The 25,195-nt window shown below is 55.2% G+C and overlaps 1 protein-coding gene across 8 annotated transcripts in view; it reads right to left on the bottom strand.

The window, feature by feature from the left end:
- Positions 1 to 705: 705 nt before the first annotated feature.
- Positions 706 to 25,195, bottom strand: part of DOCK6 (dedicator of cytokinesis 6) — a 47,412-nt gene continuing 22,922 nt past the window's right edge. For 2 of the 8 annotated variants that reach the window (XM_055545103.1, XM_055545154.1), the window contains 31 exons: positions 24,338 to 24,569; positions 23,958 to 24,119; positions 22,746 to 22,909; positions 21,807 to 21,911; positions 19,542 to 19,634; positions 19,213 to 19,308; positions 18,396 to 18,536; positions 15,050 to 15,163; positions 14,755 to 14,925; positions 14,284 to 14,423; positions 14,024 to 14,193; positions 11,756 to 11,916; positions 11,305 to 11,487; positions 10,516 to 10,642; positions 10,132 to 10,216; positions 9,889 to 9,985; positions 9,620 to 9,784; positions 9,203 to 9,355; positions 8,579 to 8,737; positions 8,365 to 8,465; positions 7,396 to 7,588; positions 7,165 to 7,308; positions 5,691 to 5,822; positions 5,584 to 5,598; positions 3,934 to 4,059; positions 3,746 to 3,835; positions 2,956 to 3,192; positions 2,448 to 2,591; positions 2,246 to 2,352; positions 1,424 to 1,585; positions 706 to 949 (listed from right to left, as the gene is read on the bottom strand). In XM_055545103.1, coding sequence (XP_055401078.1) covers positions 907 to 949; positions 1,424 to 1,585; positions 2,246 to 2,352; positions 2,448 to 2,591; positions 2,956 to 3,192; positions 3,746 to 3,835; positions 3,934 to 4,059; positions 5,584 to 5,598; positions 5,691 to 5,822; positions 7,165 to 7,308; positions 7,396 to 7,588; positions 8,365 to 8,465; positions 8,579 to 8,737; positions 9,203 to 9,355; positions 9,620 to 9,784; positions 9,889 to 9,985; positions 10,132 to 10,216; positions 10,516 to 10,642; positions 11,305 to 11,487; positions 11,756 to 11,916; positions 14,024 to 14,193; positions 14,284 to 14,423; positions 14,755 to 14,925; positions 15,050 to 15,163; positions 18,396 to 18,536; positions 19,213 to 19,308; positions 19,542 to 19,634; positions 21,807 to 21,911; positions 22,746 to 22,909; positions 23,958 to 24,119; positions 24,338 to 24,569 — 4,212 coding nt within the window. In that variant the 3' untranslated portion in view covers positions 706 to 906. Of the gene's footprint in view, positions 950 to 1,423; positions 1,586 to 2,245; positions 2,353 to 2,447; positions 2,592 to 2,955; positions 3,193 to 3,745; positions 3,836 to 3,933; positions 4,060 to 5,583; positions 5,599 to 5,690; positions 5,823 to 7,164; positions 7,309 to 7,395; positions 7,589 to 8,364; positions 8,466 to 8,578; positions 8,738 to 9,202; positions 9,356 to 9,619; positions 9,785 to 9,888; positions 9,986 to 10,131; positions 10,217 to 10,515; positions 10,643 to 11,304; positions 11,488 to 11,755; positions 11,917 to 14,023; positions 14,194 to 14,283; positions 14,424 to 14,754; positions 14,926 to 15,049; positions 15,164 to 18,395; positions 18,537 to 19,212; positions 19,309 to 19,541; positions 19,635 to 21,806; positions 21,912 to 22,745; positions 22,910 to 23,957; positions 24,120 to 24,337; positions 24,570 to 25,195 lie in introns of those variants that run through there. The other 6 variants (XM_055545111.1, XM_055545145.1, XM_055545127.1 and 3 more) reach the window with 6 other exon arrangements.

Consider the following 25,195-nt stretch of genomic DNA (forward strand, 5'->3'; position numbering starts at 1 on the left):
TCCCCTCCTCCAGTCCCTGGGACAGTGCTCCCCTACTGCTGTCTTCCGCGGCCCGCTGCAGCTGGGCGGCTGCGGGGGGCGGGAGGGGGCGGGGCTGGCCGGAGTCCAGCTCCTGGAGGGCGGGCGGCGGTAGTGGTGGTGACTGCGGGAGGTCACCCCTCCCCCAGCCGCCTAGCGCAGGCCTGGTACAGTGACTTGACCACCGCGGGGCGGGAAGGGAGGGGTGGGTCAGCGCGAGGCCGCAGACCTCGGCCAAGGCCTGGGCTCCGTGGCCAGCCAGACTTGGTTTCCAATTTCACCATCACCAAGCCTCCAACTACTGGCTGCCTCAGTTTCCCCATCTGTAAACCGGGATAAGAATGCTGCCTGCCTGACAGTGGTGTTGAGATGATTCTGTAACCATGAAGCAGGCTGTCCCTCGTGCAGCCAGGCCCATAGATGGGACAGGGTCTTTCTGGGTGGCAATTGTACAGATCTGGGCTCTGGGCAAGGGCTTAACAAATGTCACTATTATTCCCCATGAACACACATGACATTGTCATTTGTGTGTTGCCTTCCCCACTAGAATGTCAGCTCCACAAGGGCAGGACTTTGCATGGGTCGTCACTGCTGTCTGTTGCACCCAACTAGTTCTCAGTGTCGTCATCAACAATTAGGTCGAGTATGCACCTGGGACCCAGCCCCCAGGGACCACACCACACAGGCTGTTTACAAAAATCATTTTAAATTAGAAAAGACAAGAAGCATCAGTGCACACAGACGAGAACAGAGGAACAGAGGGCCCAGCCCCGTGCACAATGTGGTCGCCTCACAGCCAAGTGGGCAGTGGGAGAGACTGTCAGGAAGGCACAGGTAGCTGAGGCCAGGGTCCTGGTTCCTCTGGGAGTGGCTCCAGGCCCTGTGAGCTCAGAGGTCAGTCTTCCGGAAACTTGCCCTGTTCAAGGAGTTCCTGGGGGAGGGAGGAATGAAGTAGATCAACACGGCCACATGGTTCCCAACTCCATAATGCTCTCCAGCCATCACCTCCTCCTCTTACTCCCACTCCTTTCCTGCCCCTCCTCCTCCTCCCCCTAAGATCCTTCTATGGTCATCCTGGCTCCTTTAACATTGGTTCTGATCCAGCCGTGGAACTGGAGATTCCTTCATAGAATCCACCACTGGAGATATGAATCATACCCATTTGACAGATGTGGAAACGGAGGCTCAGAAAAATGAAGTCACATGCCTGAGAAATAACCTAGCCAGGATCAGAAATGGTGGCTCAGAGCTTGAATATTATGTACATGTGCAAGTGTTCACATGCATGTGCAAAGCCCCGAGCACCCGTGTTGATGGGCACACGTATGGTAGCCCCCACACTCTGCTGGGCTTTGCCTGCCCCATCTCACCCTCTCTGGGGTGGCGGGGGACTTGGGTTAGGCACCTGAGGCCGGCTGTGTTTGGTGCCAGCAGCTGGGGCAGGCGCTGGGTGAGCAAAGGCTGCAGAGCCTCCCGCAGGCGGGAATAGTTGCGCTCCAATTCCCGATGGTACTCCTTCTGGTCCGGCCCAATCAGGGCTTTGTTCTTCCGCAGCGCATCCTCACACCTGAGGATCAGATGGCTCAGTGGTAAAGAATCTGCCTGCCAATGCAGGGGACCTGGGTTCGATCCCTGGTCTGGGAAGATTCCACGTGCTGTGGAGCAACTAAGCCCAGGTGCCACAGCTACTGAAGTCCACGCACTGTAGAGCGGCACACCGCGATGACCGAGTCCACGTGCTGCTACTAATGAAGCCAGTGGGCCCTGAAGCCTATGCTCCACAACGAGAAGCCCACACACCACAAGAGCAAACCCCACTTGCCACAACTAGAGAAAGCCTGTGTGCAGCAATGAAGACCGAGTGCAACCAAAAGAAAAAAAGATAAAAAAATGAGAGGTGAGGAGGCCATGAACTGGGGTCAAGCATGCACAGTAATAATGGGGGTCTGATAGGTGGATATATTGCTGTTCAGTCACTCAGTCGTGTCTGACTCTCTGCAACCCCATGGATTGCAGCATGCCAAGCTCCCCTATCCTTCACTATCTCCTGGAGCTTGCTCAAACTCATGTCCACTGAGTCACTGATGGTGGACATGACTTAATGGAAATCAGAGAGGCCATAAAGGGGGGCCAGGTTGATAGACTGGCTGTACTGGGGAGTCAGGTAGGCAAAGTCATAATGGGGGGTGGTTAGAGGGGCCCTGTCTGGGGATGGGGTCAGGCCTACTTTTTGCAGAAGTCTTTGAAACAGAGCCGCAGCTTGTTGTGATGCCTAAAGAGCTTGGGGTCTTCTGGGATCTCAGCCAGAAACACCTGGGCTACCTCCAGAGGTCCCTGTGGGGTGACAGGGGCTCATGAGGCCATTTGCACACCACCACCCCCTGCCCCCGCTGGGGCTTTGGGCAGCCTGCTTCCCCCGCCAGCCGTGCCTGGTTCACAGTGGGCCCCACAGAGCCCTGCAGCACCATCTGCAGCATCTTGGCATCAGGAGGGTCCTGCTCAGTGGCGAAGGCCAGCTCCCGAGTCTTCTTTTGCATGTCCTCGATGGCCACCTCCACCGGCGTCAGCACCGTCTGTGGGGTAAGGATGGGCATGTGCCGCTGGCTGGGGCCTGGAGATGCCTTGACCCAAACCAGCCCGCGGCAGCTTGGATCTTGGCTGGGGGTTCATAGGGATCCAAGAAGCTGTGTAAGGAACTGGGTCTGGGGGCTCCTGCCTGCCTGGGTCTGGCAGGGTGAGGGTCAAGGTTCAGTTGCTTTTGGTGTGCTGCTGCTAACTCTGGCCTGGTTCTAGTCCAGACTTGGGTCAGCGAGGTCTGAAGGGAGAGGTTTAAGTCTGCCGACTAGGGCCTGGAGGTTGGAATTTGGGGGTTCCCCGCCTCCCTTGGTCTGGGCTCTCTTCACCTCCCCACTCCCTGGGCCGCCCCTGACCACCCACCTCCTCCCGGTGGCAAACACGGATTCGGGTCTTGATGTAGGGGAAGGCGTGGGCCGTGCTCAGCAGTGTCTTGCGCTTATGCTGCTCCGGCAGTTCGCCGTGAGCACGCCCGTCCGGCGTGAAGGGTGTGCAAAACAGGAAGGTTCGCAGCCCATAGTTGCGGTCGAAGTAGGTCACCCGGTCCTTGAGCTCATAGGTGTCAAAGTGTGGCTCCACGTATGTGATCTGGATGTAGGCCTGGGGCGTGGGGCCCAGGGGTAAAGGTTTCAGCCCCATTACACACAGTTGGGGCTTGCCAGCCTCCTGCAGGGGCCCCATCCCTCCAGAACGGGGGTTGAGCCTCCCTGGGTCTGTGGGCTTTGGGTTTCAGGGATTTGGGTTCTCAGGTCTCCCTATGTCTCATCTGGGGCTTTTCTGGTGGCTCAGACAGTAAAGAATCTGCCTGCAATGCAGGAGACCAGGGCTCAATCCCTGGGTTGGGAAGATCCCCTGGAGAAGGAAATGGCTACCCACTCCAGTATTCTTGCCTGGAGAATCCCATGGACAGAGGAGCTTGGTGGGCTATAGTCCATGGAGTTGCAAAGAGTCAGACATGACTGGGCGACTAACACTTTCACATCTCATCCGGATGTATGGGAATCCCTGAGGAATAGGATTTTGGGGTTCCTGAGAGAGACAAGCTTTGGAGTTTTCCTAGAGAAACAGGATTTGAGGGGCCACAGGATGTGGTACATGGAGTCTCTGAATATAGGATTTGGAAGACCCTGGGGGGATGGTTGGAAGCCCTCACCTTCTGCGGGTCCAGCTTGGTCTTGTCCACAGGGTTAGAATCTTTGATGATCTCGACTACATCCTCCCCGAACCTCTCCGTGTAGAACTCCTGGGGACACGGGGCTGATTCAGGGCCACACGGCTGCAGCCCCCACCCAGCCCCAGGGAGGCCCAGTGCCCTGCCCACCCCCCACCACCAGGACGTGCCTCCAGCCGGTGTGAGATCTCAGCCAGCTTCGTGATGGATGGCTCCTTGTATACGAACTCCTGTTCATCCAGGTCACCAAAGCGGGCGCCGTAGAAGCCCACACGGAAATATGTTCCAAACACGCGCTGGGGCTGTGGGAGAGCTGCTATTGACCGGGAGGCCCCTACCCTAGAGATACGTGTCCTCCAGCCCCATGTGCAGAAGACGGGGGGATGGATGGAGGACTGGGAGAACCCCAAGAACATCACATCACAGGCAGAGATGTGGACCTGGCCGACTGTCCACTGCCCACACCCTCACTCTTTCTCCCCAGCTTATCTGCTGCCCCCTCAATCTTTATTCTCATTGAACATAAACCCTGAGTTTCTGATTCTCCCTCTCGCCCCATGCACTTCTTCAGAGTATGGATCTCAATACGCAATGAGGAACAGGGCTCTATTGCTCACAACTCGCTTCTCAATGTCTGTGGGGCTGGGTATATAGTTGTTGTTTAGTTGCTAAGTCATGTCCGACTCCCTGCAACCCCATAGACTGCAGCCTGCCAGGCTCTCTGTCCATGAGATTTCCCAAGCAAGAATACTGGAGTGGGTAGCCTTTTCCTTCTCCAGGGGATCTTCCCAACCAAGAGATTGAACTCCTGTCTCCTGCCTTGGCAGGCAGATTCTTTACCACTGTGCCACCTGGGAGCCCCGGGTATACAGTAGGTGCTCAATAAATGCACACGTGGCTGAAGGAAGTCATGGCTGTCTCTTGCTCTGGGACAGAGGCTCTGGTTCCCTTGTTCCAGGGCATCCCCTCCCCTCCCTGATCTAAGTTTGGAAAGAGGGACTCCCCCTCCTCCCACCCTAGGTAGATGACCCACCACCAGGAAGGACAGGGGTGGCTCATGTTCACTCACCAAAGCGGATCCAGGTAGGGTAGGGTGGGCACCAGGAGAGGGAGGTGGGAGCCAGGGGCAGAGAGACAAAGTCATTGCAGAGGTCAGAGGACAGAACCCCCAACCTCCAGGGTCCTAGTTATGCAGCCTGATGACAATCATTCTGTGGCTAGGGAGATCCGGGGAGGGAGGAGACCCGCCTGCCCTGCCCGGCCCCCACCCAGCCCTCCCGCCTTGGCTCTGGGTTCCTGCCATCTTTGGCCAGAAAATTCTCCCCAAACTAGGAGATGCCTAAAAATAGACCCAAGTAGGGGAGAGGCAGAGAGGGGGAACATGAAATGGCAAATGAGCAGAGATCCTGGGGGAAGTTGAGGAGACAGGGAGACATAAGAGACCCAGAGACACACACAGAGTGAGCTAGCAAGGAGACAGACAGGGAGAGATGGATGGGAAGAGACCAAGAGATAGAGACAAAAAGAAACAGAGACAGAGGGCGGGAGCGGGAGGCCCCCCTTTCAGGCAGTGACCAAGCTGGCCCTGCCCAAGGGAGGGGTGTCACTGGAGAGCTCCCAGCTGGGTGAGTCACAAACTGCCCTGGAGATCTGGGGCAGGGAGGGGGACCTGGGGGGAAGTAGTGGGGGTGCGTCATTGGTCATCGCCCACTGAGCCCCTGTGGCCAGGCAGCCGTGCTCCGCCAGCGCCCCCTGGTGGTCCCCGACCACTGCTGACCAGTTGTCATGGGGGTCCCAGAGACAGGTAGGTGGCCACTCACCTCCCAGCCGGAACTCTGTGGTGGGAGAGAGAAGGGGCAAAGTCAGCTGGGGATGGCAGGGGTCGACAGGGGCTGGGGCTGGGGCTGGGAGGGCTTCCTGGGCACACCTGGTGCATGATCTTGGTGAAGGCCTCCTGCAGTTTGCCGTGCACAGCAGCTAGCTTCTTGTAGTCGCGGTGGGCTTCCAGGATGGGAATGAGGGTTTTGTAGACCTCGTTCACAGCCTCGTAGAGCCCGCCCTGGGGATGGGGGTGTGGGGATATGTCAGGGTTTCCAGCACCTACCCTGGTCTTCTCTCCTGCTTGTACCAACCAGGCTCCTACCCACTCCCCCAGGGTGCCATCTTCTATCACCTTCCAGGAAGCCCACCCTGACTGCATCTGCCCCAGATCGGGTACCAGCCTTTCCACTCAGCCCTTACAGACATCCTCTGTGGTCTCCACCATCCTACTGCGGACCAGGTGCTGTGTACATCTATGCTTTATCCATGTTCCTTCATTGGTAGGAGGAGTCATTTTCTTTTTCCCCATCCCTCAGACAGGAAACTGAACCTGAGACAGGAGGGGCTCCCCAGGACCAGTACCTGGATGTAAGCCCTTCTGGCATGATGCCTAAGGCCTCCACACACGCCTGCTGGCGCATGGTAATAGGCACTCCTGAGTGCCAGCCAGGGCCAACATCAAGCTTGGCACACAACAGGTGTCCCGAGCTATTTGCTGACTGTCTGAGGTCTGTGTCCACCATCGGGCTTATTCCCAAGGCCTTTGTCTCTGAGACTCCAGCAAAGTAATAATAAGAAACACAACATCAAAAAAACCTCGAGGGGCTTCCTTGGTGGCTCAGTAGTAAAGAATCCACCTGCCAATGCAGGAGACATGGGTTTGATTCCTGATCCAGAAAGATCTCACATGATGCAGAGTAACTAAGCCCGTGCACCACAACCATTGAGCCGGTGCTTGGGAAGCCCGCGCACTACAACTAGAGAAGCCGTCACAATAAGCCAGTGTATCACAACTACAGAATAACCCGTGCAGCAGTGAAGACCCAGAACAACCAAAAAATAAATACAAACAAATAATTTAAAAAAAAAAAAAAAAAGGAAAAAAGAAGGTTCAATGCAAAGAACTGAAACAGGATGGTAAACATAGGTGGTCACTGATTTTGGGTGCTGCGTATGAGGGGTGGTGGGGACACAACTTTCTTTTATGTGTTCTTGAAATTTTTCATAACAGAAAAGAATTTTAGGGACTTTCCCAGTGGTCCAGTGGTTATGACTCCACGCTCTCACTGCAGAGGACCAGGGTTCAATCCCTGGTCAGGGAATTAAGATCCCCAAAGCCTCCAGGTGTGGCCAAAATAAATTTTTTTTAAATGGTCACTGAACATACTCAAGCCTTACTCATATACCAAGAGTTTTAAGGGGAGAAAGGCAGGAAAGTGGCTTCAGAGGGACCCAAATCCTTCTCCCCCACAAGTCTCCCACCCAGAAAGTGTCCTCGCAGCAGCTCCATCTGGAATCTTCGGGGGCGGGTACGGGGCCCAAGAGCGGAAGTCGCCGCGGGCCCCGGCCCTGGGCCTCACCATGGTGAAGTAGACGGCCGCCTGCTCCAGCAGCCCCACCAGCCCCATCTCCGTGAAGTGCTTCCCGGAACAGAAGCCCTCCTCGTCGGGTGAGAGGATGTCGTCGGAGATGGCGGACTCCTCCAGCACGTTGGACGAGATATTCTGGGGTGGGAGGTGGGCTCAGAGCCTGGTCTTTTCCCCACACGGGCCACACCCCAGCCCGCCACGACCCCCAGCCCCGCCACTCACCTGGAAGGAAACGCAGCCCACAGGCAGGTGGCGGCTGTCCTCCAACAGCGCGAGGTACTCGGCCACCAGGGCGGCCGCGTGCACCATGCACTGCGCGGCCTCCGCGTGGTTGCCCAGCTCCGCATGCTTCCCCGCCATGTTCTGCAGCCACGTCAGCCGCAGGTCTGGGGAGCCCTGGTAGCCCCGGGCAATCCTAGAGCCCAGGTGAGGGCGATGGGAGGTGGGAGGAGAGTGGAGACTCACCTCGCCCCTCACTGCTCGCCCCTCCCTTGTCCATCCCCTTCTTCTGTTACCCCAGCCATCTGCCCCAGACAACCTCCCCACCTGAACCTTCATTCACCTCTCCCTCCCCGCACCTGTCTCACCTGTCTCCCCATTCCCCTGCCCATCACTGCCTCCCTTCCTCTATTCACCTGTCTCCTAACTTGTTCCACTCCACACCTGTCCATCCCTGCACAAGTGTCGCTCCCTCACTTGTCCTGCTCGTCACTTTACTCCACCTGGACCCTGAACCATGCCACCTGTCTGCCTGGGGCCCTCCCTTCTGTATGCCCCCTCCCTTCCCTGTCTGCATTACCTGGGCCCCCATCTCCCACTCCCCAGGTTCTTACTAAGTACTCCTCCAAAGCACTTTGCTCTCTTGATCTGTCAGCCCTTCATGGGTTGGCGCCTCACCTGCCTCTCCCACCTGTCTACCTCACCTGTCCTGGCTCTGCTTTGTCACCCTGATCTGTATGTTCCTCTGGTGCCCTTTTCTTTTGCTCATTTACCTGCCCGTACCTTACTTGTGCCCTCACCTGTCGTCTTCCCTCTCCCTTGGTCCTCATCTGTCTGCTCTCCTGGTCCCTCATCACTTGTCCATCCTTACTTGTCTCTCTTATTACCTGTACGCTCACCTGCTCCCTCCCACCGTCTCCTCGCCCCTCGCCTGTCTGTGAATGGCTGACGGTCCCAACCGGCCCTCCTCACCTGTACATGAGGTCAATAAGCATCTCCGGGTCTTCCTGATGCTCCTTCATCTTCACTGTGTCAGTCAGGATCATGTGCAGGTTGAACATCAGGTCCTGGACCTGGAGTGGGGGAAGGGCCGGGAGTGATGTGGCCAAAGTGACGGGGTCGGGGGTCAAGCAGGGTGGGGCAAAGACTCTGGTTGTGGAAGGTGGGGCCGGGCCCCGGGGATCACCTGCTCAGCAAAGGTGCTATCCCGCAGCCCCACGTCCTCCTCGGCATAGGTGAGGATGGTCTTGAGTGAACGGCGCAGGTGCTCTTCACTGAAGTTCTGTGTTGTTCCCACCAGGGACGACAGCGACATCGTCACTTGCATCTTCACGCGGGCGAAATTCTGGGTGGGCCAGGAGGAAGAGCACGCCTGCCTGTGGGCCTTCTCAGCCTGCTGACCTCACCCGTCTCCCCTTCTGCCTCGCGTCTGTTTGATCCAGACCCCTGCTCAGGACTGCCCTGGTAGTCTAGTGGTTAAGAATCTGCCTGCCCTGCAGGGGACATGGGTTCGATCCCAGTCTGGGAAGACTCCACATGCCACGGGGAAACTAAGCCTGTGCACCACAACTACAGAACCCACGTGCTGCAACCACTAAAGCCCACAGGCCTAGAGCCTGCACACTGCAGTAAGAGAAGCCACCACAATGAGAAGCCTGCACACCACAACTAGAGAGAGTCCGCGGGCAGGAATATAGCCCAACCTGGCAAAAATGAACAAATACAACTTATTAAAAACATGAGTAAAGAACCCTAATCAATGGCCCTCCCTGGAGCCCTGTGTAGGCCACGCCCCCCGGTCCCCACTTACGTTGCCAATCTCGAAGTTCTGGCGCATGAGGAGGTAGAGGGAAGCGCTGGCATGGGTGCGGATGGTGCTGATGCGGCTGCCGCAGTGGCGCAGGAGCCTCAAGCAGAGGTCGGCACACAGCTCCGTGTCCTCCTCAAATAGCAGCTCTGGGAACTGGCCCCCGCCCCCAAGGTGAAAGAGATACCAGTGAGCCTCTCCCTGTTCTGACTCAAGGTTCCCCATGAGGACTTGGGCAGAAGCACAGGGCTCTTCTGCCTTCTCTGGCCAAACCAGCAGGCTTTGGCGTCTGAGCCAGTTTAAGCCCTTGCTGTGTGGCTCCAGGTAACCAACTGCCACTCTGATCCTCAATTCCTCTGCAAACTGTGGCTAAGGGGTGTGTCTGGGCACTCAGCAGGCATGGCTGTCAGAGATACTCACCTTGGATACTAAAGCCCGCTGTGTGGCCAGGCCATGCTGCAGGAAGAGGGCACTCTGGGCGCTGCCCAGGCTGTATAACACGACCTTCAGTACTGCGCCTAGGATGCTCTCCCGGGCCTCTGACAGCATCACCGTCTGGCAGGCCAGAAATCCAGCTCTTAGAGACTGGGGTGGTTATGGAGTCAGGGAGGGAGAGGGATTCTGAAGTCAAAGATCACAAGGCCCGTTGGTGGGGTCTGAGGTCATGGAGATGCTGGATCAAGCCATACCTGCACGATGATCTCCAGTGTATCCAGGACCACCAGGCTTGCCTCGGTTGCCAGGTTCCCGTCTACCAAGGCCTCATGTTCCATTTCATCCTTGGTCCTAGAGGGGAGGGGAGGGGCTGGGGAGGGCCTCTCCTGGCCAGACTCCTCCCCCGACAGCTGGGCGCTTTCCCTTTATCTTCCCTGGGGGCGCAGTTCTCTGGAAATTGATCTAACCCCGGTGAACTATGTCCCGCCTACACCCACTTGTCCACACGGTCCGAGGTTTGTCTCCAGTGTGTGACGCTCTTCCGCCAGCGTACGTTCTCCTGGTTCCCAAATGGGCTCCTCTCTGAGACACACAGGTGGGTGTTCACACATGTGCAAAAACATAAGGACACATGTGACCATGAAAAGATACATACATGGGATCCCTGTGAGGTCAATGGATGATGTGGACGCCTCGGAGTGGACGCAGTTAGACATGAACAGGGAACACAGAAACCCATGTGCCACGTGTACAGAGATAATGTGTGGACTTCTGGGAAAAGTGAGCCAGATAGGCGGGAACGGCTCCCGTCTCGGGGACCCTTGTACAAAGTGTGGGAGGTGTTGAGTGGAGACATGTGTGGGGGTACACCTTCCTCTCACCACGGCTCCGTCGCACCATCTCCTGTCGGGCTCCGATGGTGCCCAAAATAGCTTCCTCCAGTCGGGCCTTCATGTCCAGCGATTTCTTGAATGTGAGGCTGTTGATGCGTTCAAAGGCCTTCTTCCCCTGAGATGGCAGAGAACAGGTTCAAGGTTGACTCTGTCCTTTTCTGTGCGCTAACCTTGTCTGCTTTTTCTGGCCCTATCCCACCAGGAACCTGTGCTCGCAAACACAGTCCTCCCCTTTACAGCAAGCTCTCGGCACCTCCCGGATTCTGTTCATGAAGGAAATTTCCCCCTTTTGCTTTGGTTCAGCACGTGCTCATGTGCTCAGTTGCTAAGTCATGTCTGACTCTTTGCAACCCTTTGGACTGTAGCCCACCAGGCTCCTCTGTCCATGGGATTCTCCAGGCAAGAATACTGGAGTGGATTGCCATTTACTGGAGTGGATTGCCATTTCCTCTTCTAGGGGATCCTCCCAACCCAGGGATCGAACCCACATCTCCTGCATGTCCTGCATTGGTAGGTAGGTTCTTTACCACTGAGCCACCAGGGGAACTGAGAAAGGTACATGGACTCTTATTATTCCTTGATTTCTATCAGGAACTTCTCTCGGAGGCAAAACTGTAGGAGCAGCTGGCTGGTAACTTACAGCACTGAAACAGTCTATCCCTTCCCCCCAGCAACTGGTGCAGTCCACCCCTGCACACCCAGCCCACGTCACTCCAGGCCCCGCCGTGTGTCCTCAACCTGCCCCCTATGCCCCAGTCCCCTGCCCGACCTTCGAACCTTGTACTCGAAGGCAGCCAGGCAGAGGTACAGCAAGTCCAAGACACGACCCAGCTGAGGGAGCGTCAGGTCCGCAGCCCAGCGCTGCAGCAGGGCCGGCTCAGCGTTCTTCAGGACCCATAGCACACACACCAGCAAGGTCCGACTGGACTCAGCAGAGAGGGCATAGCCTGAGCGAGCAGCCTGGGGCCGGAGAGCGGACAGGGGGATCAGAAGGAAGAGAGCTGACCTTCGTTTTCTCCACAGTAAAATGAGAACTGGCCGACTGGTACTTTATTACGTAACTTCTATTACTGGGTTATCGGGCACATGATGTCCAAAATGTCCAAAAAATCATAAGACATATGAAGAGGTAGGGAGATGTGATTGATAAGGGAGAAAAGACATTAGACACAGGCACAAAGATGATCAGATGTTAGCTGGTGTCTCTGGGGACAAGGCCAGTACTCACCGCCACTGGGCCCTGGGAGATACTGGCCCGGGAGCCAGGGGCCAGGGGGCCACCTGCAATGGCCATGGCCACTGAGGGGTTGATGGTGCCTCCCACGTCCCCTTCACCTTCTGTGTCTGAGTCGAGCATAGAGGCCAGTCTTGAGCGTTGACCTGGGCCCTCTGGGACAAGAGAACCAAGAGCACTCGGTTAGTTCTCTTTCTCAAATTTCAGCTCAGAGGTCACCTCCTCAAGGAAGCCTTCCCTGATACCACCCTCCCAGACCAGGGTGTGGTCTCTAGTTACTGACTCCCAGAGCTCACTTATTGTATTTGCGATTAGATACAGTCATCGTACAACTAAGATCCACAAAAGCCTGGACTATAGTCTGCTCTGGCCACGCCATGCTCAACGCTTAGAGCGTGGCCTGGTGCACGGGAGCAGTCACGGTAAAGATGACGACCACGACGGTGGCGACCGTGATAGTAACCGCTGCTGCCATCGCTGCAGCATCAGCCGACGCAGACTTGGCACTTCTTGCGTATCAGGTGGTGTGCCAAGCACTCTAAAAATATTAACTATGATTCTTCAACACGACCCTATGAGATAAGTTCTTTCATCATCCTTGCTTTATGGAAGAAGGGACTGAGGTAAAGACAGGGTAAATTACCTGCTTGGGATCACACAGTAGGTAAATGGTAAAGCTAGAATTTTAACCTAAACAGTCTGGTTCCAAAATCTATGATCTTAAAAGATGATCCTCTCCACTCGCCCCAAAAACAGTATCATCAGAGAGAGCTGCTACCAACAAATACAGACTAGGTCTCAGCCTAGAGATTCTTGAGATACAAGGTCAACTGAATTTTATTCAAGCTCCAGCCCAGTTTAACATGGATTTCTGACTGGATTGAGGTGATCAGCCCCTTTTCCTATCTGCCTAAGAGAAGGAAAGATGAACCCTCACTGGGAAAAGAGGACAATGCCTCAGTCCTGATGGCCCTTTTACACACAATGTCCAAAATACAAGAAAAAAATCAGAAGACGTGAAGAGGCAGGAAAATGTGATTGACAGGGGAGAAAAAACAACAGGAGCAGGCACGGCACAGAGATGATCATATACTGAAGTGAGCAAACAAGGACACTGAAATAAAAAGTAGAGGATTTTCCTGGTGGTTCAGTGGCTAAGACTTTGCACTCCCAATGCAGGGGGTCTGGGTTCAATCCCTGGTCAAGGAACTACATCCCACATGCAGCAACTAAGAGTTCACGTGCTTCAACTAAAGACCTCAAATGCTCTAACTAAGACCTGGTGCAACCAAGTAAATAAATATATTTTCAAAGATAAAATGTAGAAGAGATGCACAAACAAGGGTAAAAAGATGGAGAATATCAACAGAGAGCCGAAATCTACAACAAAAAACATCAAATATTACAAGTGAAAAATAAAACATCTGGAATTCAGAACTCAACAGAGGGCATTAACAGAAGACCAGCCATAGCAGAAGACAGAGGTCGTGAGCTCAAACACAGGGGAAAAGTTTCCCAACTCATGCACAAGAGAGCAAACAGATTGAAAAGCAGAACAGAGCACAGCAGACACGTGTAACAGGATCATAAAGGTCTAACATACGTGTCATTGGAGTCCCAGGAGGAGAGAAGAGAGAAAACGAGGCAGAAAAAAAAAATCAAAAGATAACAACTGAGAGTTTCCCCGAAATGACAAAGGGCATCAACCCACCAATTCCAAGTCTGTGTGTTTCAACCACAGTGCACACTTGTTCATCGATGGTGCTGGTCAGTGTGCAAATTAATGAACACAAGGCTCCAACTGCCCTCTCACCCTGATGGTCCCCACCTCTCCCTGCTCCCACCTCTTTCTAACAGATAATTCATCTCCCGTTGATCGTGCACTGACAGTATTCCAGTCCTACACCTTCTCAGATTTTCACAAAATCCTAAGAGTAGTTGGTACTACCAGTGTCCCCATTTTAGAGGTGAGAAACTTGAGGCTCAGCAAGGTTAATGGCTTTCTTGAGGCTCTATGGCAGGACTTAAAGCCACTTCTCTGATGCTAACACTCAGGTTTTTTGCTCCTTGCCCACGTTTTCTGACTTGAGCCTTTTCTGACCTTGAGGCTTTCCTGGGGCCTTGTGGCAGAACTTAAACCTGCTCCTCTGACCTTCACACCCATGTTTTAACTCCTTGCCCACATTTCCTGATCTGAGCCTTGTGGGATCAATCAGGCCCCCAGATGGTGGAACCCACCCCGTCCCACCCTGCCCTGCTGACCGGCAAAGTCATGCAGCCGCGGCAGCGTGTCCCGGGCGAGTGACAGCAGTGGCAGGTATAGCTCGGCCACCCGGGCCTTCACGGCGGCCTCAGCATAGCGGGGGTCGGCGTCATGGCCGCAGAGCAGGCTGTGGACAGCACAGATGGCCTTCTTGTGCAGCAGGGACGCCCTGTAAAGTAGTGAGGTGCTCAGGATGGAGTGTGCGTGGATCCTGCACCCTACCCCCCACCCCGAGGGACCACACAGGGCCTGCACTCACCCCTCGGCCTCAGGTTCCATGGCTAAGGCCAGTTCCGTCAGCAGGAGCCCGGCTAGGAAATGCTGCTGCCGGAAAGGCCCGCTCAGCTCGAACATGCTGATCACCTTGGGGTCTGGGGCCTGGCTGGAGAAGGTGGAGCTCTGGAGAGGTTGGGGGACAGAACGGGATGAGGGAGTCAAGGGTCAGAGGGGAGAGGTCGGGGTTAACTCATCTGTGAGATGACAGGGGGTTGAGTCCAAAATCAGAGATCTTAGAAATGGCAGATGGAATGCCAGTCTGGGAGTTAGAAGTAAGAAATCAGAAGCTGGTCCTCCCAGGAAGTTGCTGAGAATGCAGGGTCAGAGGTGAAGGGTCAGCGAGAAGGGGTCAATCCCTTGAGCACTGGCCTATGTGTGAGATGGACAGAGATGAGGGCTGGAAGGCAAGAGGTCGATAGGTCAAGAAGAGGTGGCAGAAGTGAGGCCAGCCCACCTGGGAGGCGGTGGAGGACACAGAGGGCGAGGGCGAGGCTGGGGGCGACAGAGGGCAGCAGGGGAGGTTGAGGGTCACGTAGTGCTCATGGCTGCACAGGATGCGCGTGAAGTCCATGCGCAGCGTCAGCAGCACTGCTGGGTTGGGGGCCGACTGCAGCCGTGTGGCCACCTGCAGGGGAGGGGTTGGCAGGAGACATTACATGGTTCTGCCCACCCTCCACCCATGTCCCCTGGAGGACTGCCAGCCCCCCACGTTCCTGCAGGTGCGCCATGCCCGCCACGCCCACTCCTACCTGCTTGTAGTGAGCCCGGACCAGGCTGAAGACAAAGCCGCGGTCCACCAGGGACAGCAGGTCGCTGAGGAAGAAGGCCAGGCTGGCGTTGAGGCGCTCGGCCAGCTCCATGTCCTGGGGGCACAGGGCCTGTCAACCTACGCCCACTCGCCCCATGGAGCCTCAGTCCCTGCCCTGGGCCTGGCTCTCGCCAAGGCCACCAATGACCTCCAGGAGCCGGGTCACTGCCACAGAGCCTTGGGCCTCCTTGACACGCCCTTGTCTCAGCTCCAGACTCCTGGCCTGCCTGGTTGTCCTCCTCTCTCTGACTAGCTCTTCCCTTCCCCCTCAGGTAGGTGTCTACTCTCCATCCAGCTCTGTTGAGGGCACTCTTTTTTCTTCTCTCACCAGATTTTATTTATTTATTTTTATAAGTATTTATTTATTTGGCTGTGCTAGGTCTTCATTGCAGCATGTGAGATCTAGTTCCCTGGCCAGGGATCAAACCCTGGGCTCCCTGCATGGGGAGCACCGAGTCCTAGCCACTGGACCACCAGGGAAGTCCCTTCTCTCACCAGATTTCAGTAAGACAAAGCAGATGGCAGAGACTGGCTGCTAACCTCCTCTGCTCCCATATCCTCTCTTAGGTACTGGGACCCTTTCTCGGAGTTCAGAGCTGGGTAGGGACTACATTTCCCAGCCTTCCTTGCAGCTGAGAAAAATCACGTGACCATATTCTGGCCAATGGAATTTGAGAAAAGTGATGTGGCTGGTCCTCCTGTTCCCACCACCTGATGTGTTGGGTACTATGATGAACTGAGATGGCCAGGCCCACACTGTGGAGCTCCCTGCAACCCACTTACGCTCAGGAATAAACTCTGGTCACATTTAAACCGCTTGTGATGATATTCAGGCAAATTAACTTTTGCCCTAACTGATAAAAGTATTCCAGATAGTTCTACATGTTTCAAAGACACCTAACAAGATGCTATTTCAAAAGAAGCCTGGGGACTTCCTTGGTGGTCCAGTGGTTAAGCATCTGCCTATCAATGCAGAGGACACAAATTCAATCCCTGAAGCGGGAAGATCCCATGCACTTTGGAGCAACTAAGCCTATATTCTACCAACTATTGAGCCTGTGCTTACAACAAGAGTTGTTCATTCGCTAAGTCGTATCTGACTCTGTGATCTGATGGATTGCAGCATGTCAGGCTCCCGTCCTTCACTATCTCCGGGAGTTTGCTCAAATTCATGTCCACTGAGTCAATGATGCTATCTAACCATCTCATCCTCTGCTGCCCTCTTCTCCTTTTGCCTTCAATTTTTCCCAGCATCAGATTCTTTTCCAATGAGTTGGCTCTTAGCATCAGGTGGCCAAGACAAGAGAAGCCACCACCACGAGAAGCCTGAGCACTGCAAACTGGAGCGTAGCCCCCTGCTTGCTGCAACTAGAGAAAACTCGTTTACAGCAATGAAGACCCATCACAGCCAAAAACAAATTAATTAAGTTAAAAAAAAAAAAAGGGGGGGGGGGGAGCCTGAAGGATGAGAAAAAAGGAACAGTAAGTGCAAAGGCCCTGGAGCAGGAAGTGCCCAGCAAGTGGAGGAACAGCAAGGAGGCTGATATGGCCTCAAGGCCCAGCTGCCCTCCTGTTCTCGTGAGTTACCCTATGGCCTCAGAAGTTAGCCTCAGGGGTTCTCAGGTCCTGTGACCCAGAGACAAAATACAAAACCCGCCTGAGCTCCAAGTCCACAGGAGGGCAGAGACAGGGTCTGCCTGGTGCACTGAGCCTGATATAGTTGGATGCTCCATAAATGTCCAGTGAAGGAATGACCACTGGGACCCGTCACCAATGCCCCCCCAGTGGCTGTGACGAAGCTGCTCCTCAAGGGTGCTGTTCTTCCCCGTAGCCTTCTTGAAGGGGGGTTTCCTCGTAATCTGGAGCTTAGCTCTTAGGGAGACTTTGGTGCAACCAGGTCAAGGCCTTTGAGATCAGCCCAAAGGTCAAGCGGAATTGCACAAGAGCCAGCTTGGGCTGGACTGGCATTTCAAACATCTGGAAAATTCCCATCAAATACAGAAGTCCCCTTTCTCTTTGGAAATCAGACATTCTAGACTTCCCTGGTGGCTGAGTGGTTATGAATTCACCTGCCAATGCAGGAGACACAGGTTCGATCCTTGACCCGGGAGGATTCCCACATGCTTCGGAGCAACTAAGCCCATGTGCCACAACTACTGAACCTGTGCTCTAGAGCCCGGGAGCCACGACTACGGAGCCCACGTGCTACAACCACTGAAGCCTGCGTGCCCTAGAGCCCGTGCTCCACAACAACCAGAAGCCTGCACAGCGCAACTAGAGGGCAGACCCCACTCTCCGGAACTAAAGCAAGGTGCGAGCCTTTCTTTACCAGCACTCCCCAAAATAAATACATTAATTAAATAAAGCTATACAAAAAGCCAAAATAAATAAACAAACTTATTAAAAAAATCAAACATTCTGGCCACAGCCAGTGGGCACATGCCCTCTGGTCCACCAGAAGCCCTACTCTCCCAACTGAAGCTGATGGTGAGGGTTCAAATCTCCATTCTGCCCCTTCCCAGTCATGTGATATCAGGTTATTAGTCATTCTCTGCCTGAGTTTCTCCATTGGTAAAATGGAGAAAACAATAACACTAAGTTCATGAAGCTGTTGGGAGAGTTTAATGATGGGATCCATCTAAAGTATTTAGGTACACAGCAAGTGCTCAACAAACGCACAATTATTATCATTATTGTCTGCACAGCTCCTGTGAGCACTAGAATCAGTGGTTCAGCATCTGGATAATTGTCAAGGTTTCAAATATCAATGTCCATTTATTGAGTACTTACTGTATACTGGCACTGTGCAAGGGCTAATGGATCTGCCCTGCCAGCTCCCTGCCCTCCCCAACTCTTATTCCCGTCTTTGGTTAACTCCACTGCAGCCTGAAGCATAGGCTCAGGCTCACTGCTTTCTAACAGAGGCAGGTCCTGCCCCAGGGCCTTTGCAACTGCTGTTCCCACTGCCTAGAACATTCTTTCCTTGGATATCACATAGACTGCTTCTTTACCTCCTTCAAATCTCTCCCTAACAGCTCCATGAAGGCAAGGAACTGGGTCTGCTTTGGTCACCACTGTCTGTCTCTAGTTTCCAGCCTAGGGCTGTAAAGCACACAGTAGGTGCTTTAAGAAACAGATGTTGAGTGAACAGACCCATCCAGTGAATGGGATTTGTGGTCTTGCAGCCAGGAAGCACCAGGCAGATTGGCACCCCACCTGGCTGGCTCCATGTCTTCCCTCAGCACCCCCGCCCCCCCCACACACCATGGAGGCCCCACACCCCTCACCTTGTGGACACGGGTGATAACCTCCAGGCCTACAGAGCCCACTAGGGCTGTGATGTCGTCCAGGAAGCGTCCAGGGAAGCGAAGTTTGCGGGGCGTGTCCAGCTTCTGACCCAGGAGCAGGTGCAGCGTCATGCTTTTCACCTGGGGGCCGAACGAGAGGACAGGGGGTGGAGGTGGAGGTGGCTCGCCAGAAGGGGGTGGAACTTGGGGGACTGTGAGTGATGGCTTGAGGTGGGTTAAAGGTGGGCATAAGGGATCCTGGGACCTGACTGTGTGGGTGGGGCCCGAGAATGGTGGGCGGGGCCTGAGAAGGCCATGGGTGGGGCCTAAGTGAGGGCTAGCTAGAGGGGTAGGAGGCTCAGAGAGAGCATGTGTGGGGCTAGAACTGGTCTCCAGTGGTCAAAGTTGGGTGGTAGGAATGAGGGTGGGGCTTCAAGGCCCACCAGATTGAGGTGGGGGCAGTTACTGTCAGCAGGAATAGTTCAAGGCACCTCTTGAGGAGTCTGGGGGCATGTTCAAGTCTGATCTCAATAGTTTCCTTCTGTCTCTTAGGGATGAGGTGGGTCTCCTTGCTAGGTAATTTCTCAATGCTGTCACAGGAAAAATGGGGGGAGAATCCTTCACACAGGGGAGGGGGTTTCAAGTAAGTTTCAGGAGCTCTTCAGGGAGAGATTCCCTTAGGCATCTCTTATCTCCATGTGGGGGGTCTCTTGGGGCCATTTCTCAGGGGGCTTAGATGAAATCTCAGGGGGTTTCTCTCCCTTAAGAGAGTCTCTCCAGGGGCCCTTGCTCTAGGGCAGGGAACAGGGAGTCTCACCATGAGCTGGAAGAAGAACCAGGCGTGCTGCAGGACGGCTTCACGCACAGCACTGCCGCTGACCACCCACTGCAGGGCCAGCTCCTCATGCAGCAGCTGGGGGCAGGGGCAGGGGTCACGGAGTGCAGAGGCACCCACGCTGTACCCCCAGCGTGACGGGAGGATGCAGCTGGATGGCTCGGGGTTAGCGCAATGGGAGGCCATGCAGGAGGAGAGGGGCCAGAAGGAGTCAGTGTGCCCTCTCCCTGGCTCTCCAGACCCCACTGGGCTTGGGGGGTCAAGGGAGCTCTGGACCCCAAAGTGGAGTCACCCACCCCGTCTCCGACTACCTTCTGCATAGTGGGTCTCGGCTGGGTGGTGGGCGGGGACGAGGAGGAGCTCTCGAGGCAGGAAGAGGTTCGGCTAGAGCTGCGGTCGATGGCCTATGATGGAATGGCGAGGGGATGGGATGGTGGGGGGTGGGGGGCGGTTAGTGTGGGTACAGACGGTACGGATGGAGAAGAGAGACGGTCGGTGGCATGGATGGAGGGGAGGTGTGCCCATGTGGACGGACAGTGGGGGCGTGGATGGAACGAGCAGTGTTAATAAATAAAGACAGCAGTGTGTGGATTCAGACGGAGAAGGCATGAAAGTGATGGAAGAGATGAGAATAAGCAAGACACGGTAAGGAGGCGACAAGCAGAGTGAAGGGGACAGGTGAGCATGTGGACGGGAGCCCATCAGAGGTGAGCACGGATGGAGCAGGACCAGGCAGACAAAAGTAAGAGAAAAGTGGTGGGGGGTGGGGCATGTGGATGGAGAGAATGAAATCAACATAGGTGGAGACGATAACGTGGTCAGAGCAGGGAGCGCGAGTGGGGTTGAGGGTGGAGGGTGAGTCCATGAGTTCACCGATGGACAGGGCAACAAGGAGAAGTGAGAGCGTAGACAGGGGCGCAGAGTACAGACAAAGGAGATTAAAGGGGAGAATGGAGGAGGAGAAAGAAGAAAAAGAAAGATAAGGACAGAGGAGGTGAAATGGTGAGAGGCAGCAGGAGCAGCCGAGAGCTCCAGGTTCCAGGCCTGGCCCCACTCCAGCCTTACTTGGGGCCTCGCCAGGCCTCAGCATCCCCATCTGTGAAATGGGCATGGAGTGCTCAAACTCCACTCTCCCCACCTCCTTGGCTGGTCAGAAGGTGAGGCCACTGACAGGGAGAGGAGATGACCCAATGATGGAGCTGGCCCAGCCCTGGGAACTGCCTCGAGCATGAGGGGGCCCCCACAGCTCCCAGTCCCAGCCACACACCCTGGGCTCCCTGGCCTGTATCAGATGGGCCACCCACTGCCAAGGCCTGCCAAGGCCAGCCTCACTGCCGCCTCCCCCCTCCTCCTCCTGAGGTCCGGAATGCCTGCCCTCTTGACACCTTGTCACCTGCAGTGTGCCCTTCCAAGCCCAGCTGACACCCCAGAGAACTGAGGGCACTGTGGGGAGGCCTGTTAAAAATGTCAGGGGGGTATGGAAAGGCCCATGAAGCCAGACTCTCAGAAATCTTAGAAGCCTGCCCAGAAGTTCCCCTGCTCAAGCTGTGAACAGTCCCCTGGTTGCCATGCTGTGCAGGTTGCCTAGGTGACAGGTACAAAGCTGGAACACGTGGCCTGGGGCCAAGCGTGCAGGGAATCTAGCCTTGGGTGCCCAGGGGCCTCTGAGCTTGCTCCCAACCTCTGCAGAGCCTTTCCCTCCACCTGGAACACCCACTCGTCCCTGGCTGGCACTATCTCACTCTTTAGGTCACCTTCTAGGAGAGAGACTCTTCAGACCACCCTGTCTCGGTTCACTTCCTTGCAGGCGTTTTCACCTCCTACACTTACATAGTCATGCGTTTGTTTGATGGGCATCAATCTCCCCAACTAGCCAGCAACTCAAGGATGAGGCTGGCCCGAGGATCTGTCTCCCCAACAAAGTCCTACCTGCGATGCCCTAACTCCTTCCCAGGCTTGGGGTCGCTGCACTGAACAGCGAGTCTTCACTACTTCTGAAAATTCAAAGCCTGGAGCGCAGAGCGAGCCCCTAACAGAACCAGGACTCATCCTAGGACTATCTGATGGCAAAGCCCCTCCCCACACCCAGGGTCCTGGGAAGGGGTCCCTCTGCCTGAAATGGGGTGAGGGAGCCAAGGATCAGTTCTGCCCTCTGGGCATCATTCAGGTTGCTGTGTCAAGGGGACAGCTGAATCTCCTGAACAGAGTGGATTAAGGAGAGAGAGAGGCCATGCAGGAAGTGAGGTTAGAGTGGCTGGGTCATTTGCATGCTGTTGCATACTGCCCCTCCCTTTCTGTCACTGCACATCAATTGCATGCTATTTGGATACTACTCTGTCCCTTCTGTCTCTGCCTGAGGCTGTGGTCTGTGTGGCAGCAAAAGGCTGGTGAAGATGCCCGTGTTGCCTACAACATCCATGCCACAGCCCCAAACGAAGGCAGGAGGTGGGGGGGGGGGTCTGCTGCCTCCTCCAGGCAGCCCCCCTAGGTTAGTTGGCAGCAGCCAGGAAGGTGGGAGGAGCCCATGCTGAGGTGGGGTGATGCACGTGCAGGGGCACGTCAGGTAGGGAGGGCACCTGTCTGGGGTCGGCCCCACAATAAGGGGGGGCCCGTCGCAGCACAGCCTTGCTGCCTCCCGGAGCATAAGCAGCATTCACCCAGGAGTGTGAGCGGTCGATACCCTGGAGATACATGGGTAAATGGGAGTGTCTATGGGCAGAGGGCAGGGAAACCAGCAACAAACACAGACCATGCTCACTGCCCTGGGCCACACATGTGCCCACGTGGACACCCACATGTGACCCTGCAATACACGTGTGCAAAACACGCACAAGGTATGTGTGTCTATGCCTCCCACATATGTCTGTGCATGGAATACACGAGTACACGCAACCGTGCTCCAATGTGTGTGGGCAATGTGCACAAGGATGCCCCCTGTGGATACATGCGTGTGGCACATGTGGAAACACCCTGCTGCGCTACGTACACGCTGCTCTTCTTTCAAGCTCCAGTCACCCCTCCTTGGGTCAGCCTCAGAATCCAAGTCACAGCTCCCAAACTGACAGCCAGATCCCAGCCTTGCTGTCCGGGGTCAAGTTTGTTTTTTTTTTTTTTTTTTTTGCCATTCTGTGTGGCTTGTGTGAAGGAAATAGCAACCCACTCCAATATTCTTGCCTGGAGAATCCCATGGACAGAGGAGCCTGCCAGGCTAAGGTCCACTGGGTCACAAAGAGTCGGACACAACTGAAGTGACTTAGCACACACACACGCACACACACACACACACACGTGCGTGGCTTGTGGGATCTTAGTTCCCCAACCAGGGATTGAACCCGCACCCCTGGCAGTGAAAGTGCGGAGTCCTACCCACTGGACCGCCAGGGGATCCCCCAGGGTCAAGTCTTCATCTGTGCTGCTGTCTGTCGTTCCATTTTCCTTCAACACTGAGATCTTTCACCCACCCACACAGCAGCCATGACCCCTGAGGCTGGCGCCAGCAGGGGCCGCTAGCCTACCTTGCTGGCCAAGATGCGGGAAACCTCGTCATCCACAGAGCCAGGGGCCACGGCCAGGTCGGGGTTGCTGCTGCTGATACTCTTAGAACGTGCCAGGTAGAGGCTGGCGGGGCGGCCAGGGCCACGGGCCAGCGTGGCAGGCTGCACCGTCACTGGAAGGGCCCCTGAGGATGGAAGGAATATGCTCAGCCCCCTGCCCACCTGCCCTGATGACCTCCTGTCCCTTCCCAGTTGGATGCCCTTGGTGAAGACACTTTCTTTGTGTTTTTGTTGTTATGGGTTGTTCTTTTGGCTGCATCATGCAGCATGAAGGATCTTAGTTCCCCGACCAGGGATTGAACCCACGTCCCCTGCAGTGGAAGCACAGAGTCTTAACCACTGGACCTCCAGGGAAGTCCCCAAAGTCAACTTCTGTCTCTAAACCTCTAGGTTCCTCACCCATAAAATGGGTGTCACAGTGGCTCTGCCTCATAGCAATTTTGAAAAGGATGAAAAACACGGAGTGCCCGGCATATTGTATGTGTCCAGAGGGATTACTGGCTATTATTAATCATTTAGCAAATGAAAATAATCCAACTTTACTGAGTGTTCACTGTGCCAAGTATTTCACCATGCCGTTTGGACTTCCCTAGGGGCTCAGACGGTAAAGAATCTGCCTGCAATGCAGGAGACTTGGGCTCAGTCCCTGGGTCAGGAAGATCCCCTGGAGAAGGAAATGGCAACCCACTCCAGTATTCTTGCCTGGAGAATCCCATGGACGGAGGAGCCTGGGGGGCTACAGTCCCTGGGGTCGCTGAGTGACTAACACTTTCACTTGCCATTTATTATTACTAACACCCCCACGGGAGGGGCACTAGTATTATCAATGGTTAAAAGATAGGAAAACAGGCCAAGAGAGGTAAAGGCATTGCCTGAGGTCACAGAGCTTACAGGCAGAACTGAGAGTCAAACCCAGGCTGCTCTGCTCCAGTCCCTGCTTGCTAACTGGCTGAATCGCTTGTCAATAAAATTTATAGAGACCACAGTCCTGGGGCTGGGATACAAAGCTCTCTCTCTCTCTCTCTCTCTCTCTCTCTCTCTCGCTCTCCTATAAATTGTGTAAACCAACCAAGGCCTGTACAGCCTCAGGACCTGTGCACATGCCTTCCCCTTGCTTAGGATGCTTCCCTCTCAGGTATTTCCTGTGCCCCCGAGTCTCCCACCAACACTCACCACCCGGGAGGCTGGGCTCTGTGCCAGGCAGTCGAAAGGCGTAGTAGACATATGCAGCCAGCACCGGGCAGTGACCACGGGTGTCCTGGGCACCCTCTAGGCTCCGGTGGACGAGGCTAACCACATGGGCCATTGCTTCAAAGGCGCCACGACCCAGGTTCACTGCCAGGCAGAGCAGAGGTTAAGTTCCAAGCTCCTGCTTCAGGATCCAAGGGGGGTCATGTGGTCTTCAAAAGGTCAGGGGACTAGGGGACTGAGGGGCCATTTTTCAGATTGGAAAGTTGAGCCCAGAGAGATAAAAGGGCTATGGGAGGTCACCGCTAGACCCCGGGCCCACTCTCTAGATGGGGGAGCTCAAGTCTGAGTCTGTGACAGCTCACCAATCTGGCCACCAATGACTGGGGGCCGCACAACCAGACGAACGAGCTTGTCCAGCACATGGTGGGAGAAGGCGACGAGGGGCTCGGGGCTGGCGAGGCGCAGGGCCGCCAGGCTGGCCCGCAGCTCCTGCTCCACGGTGCCCTCACTCAGCACCGCGTCCTTCAGCCGGAAGGGAAAGGCCCCCTCCTCCAGGACGTGCACCAGGGTGAAGAACTTGTCCAGGTGGGGGTCCTGGTGGGGGACCAGGGGTGAGCGGGGTAGGAACAGGGAAGGACCAGGGGTGAGTGGGGTAGGACTGGGATTTGAGCGGGAGACTGAGTGGGTCAAGACACCGAGGCTGGAAGCCAGTGAATGGAAAAGAAATGAGGAGGGAACTTCCCTGGTGGTCCAATAGTTAATAATCCACTTGCCAATGCAGGGGATGTGGATTCAAACCCTGGCCTGAGAAGATCCCACATGCCCACGGAGCAACTAAGCCTGTGCACCACAATTACTGAGCCCAGGCTCTAGAGCCCACATGCCCCAACTACTGAAGCCCGCACACTGCAACTTCTAAAACCCGTGTGCCCGAGAGCCTGCACTCCACAACAAGAGAAGCCACCATAACTAGGGAGGAGCCCCAACTCACTGCAACTAGAGAAAGTGTGTGCAGCAACGAAGACCTAGCACAGCCAAAAATAAATAGATAAAAAAAAAAAGACAGGAGAGATCGCAGACATAGCAAGGGACAAATTGGGGCCGGGGGAAGAGGAGAGACCATGCAAAAAAGGCCAAAGCTCCAGCTGCGATGGCCATTGGCATGGCTACCCCGCCTGAGTCAGCAGCTTCCCTGGGAGCCAGCCTTGCTGACCAAAGTC

This window comes from Bubalus kerabau, chromosome 1 (genome assembly GCF_029407905.1).
Source record: "Bubalus kerabau isolate K-KA32 ecotype Philippines breed swamp buffalo chromosome 1, PCC_UOA_SB_1v2, whole genome shotgun sequence".
Taxonomy (NCBI): domain Eukaryota; kingdom Metazoa; phylum Chordata; class Mammalia; order Artiodactyla; family Bovidae; genus Bubalus; species Bubalus kerabau.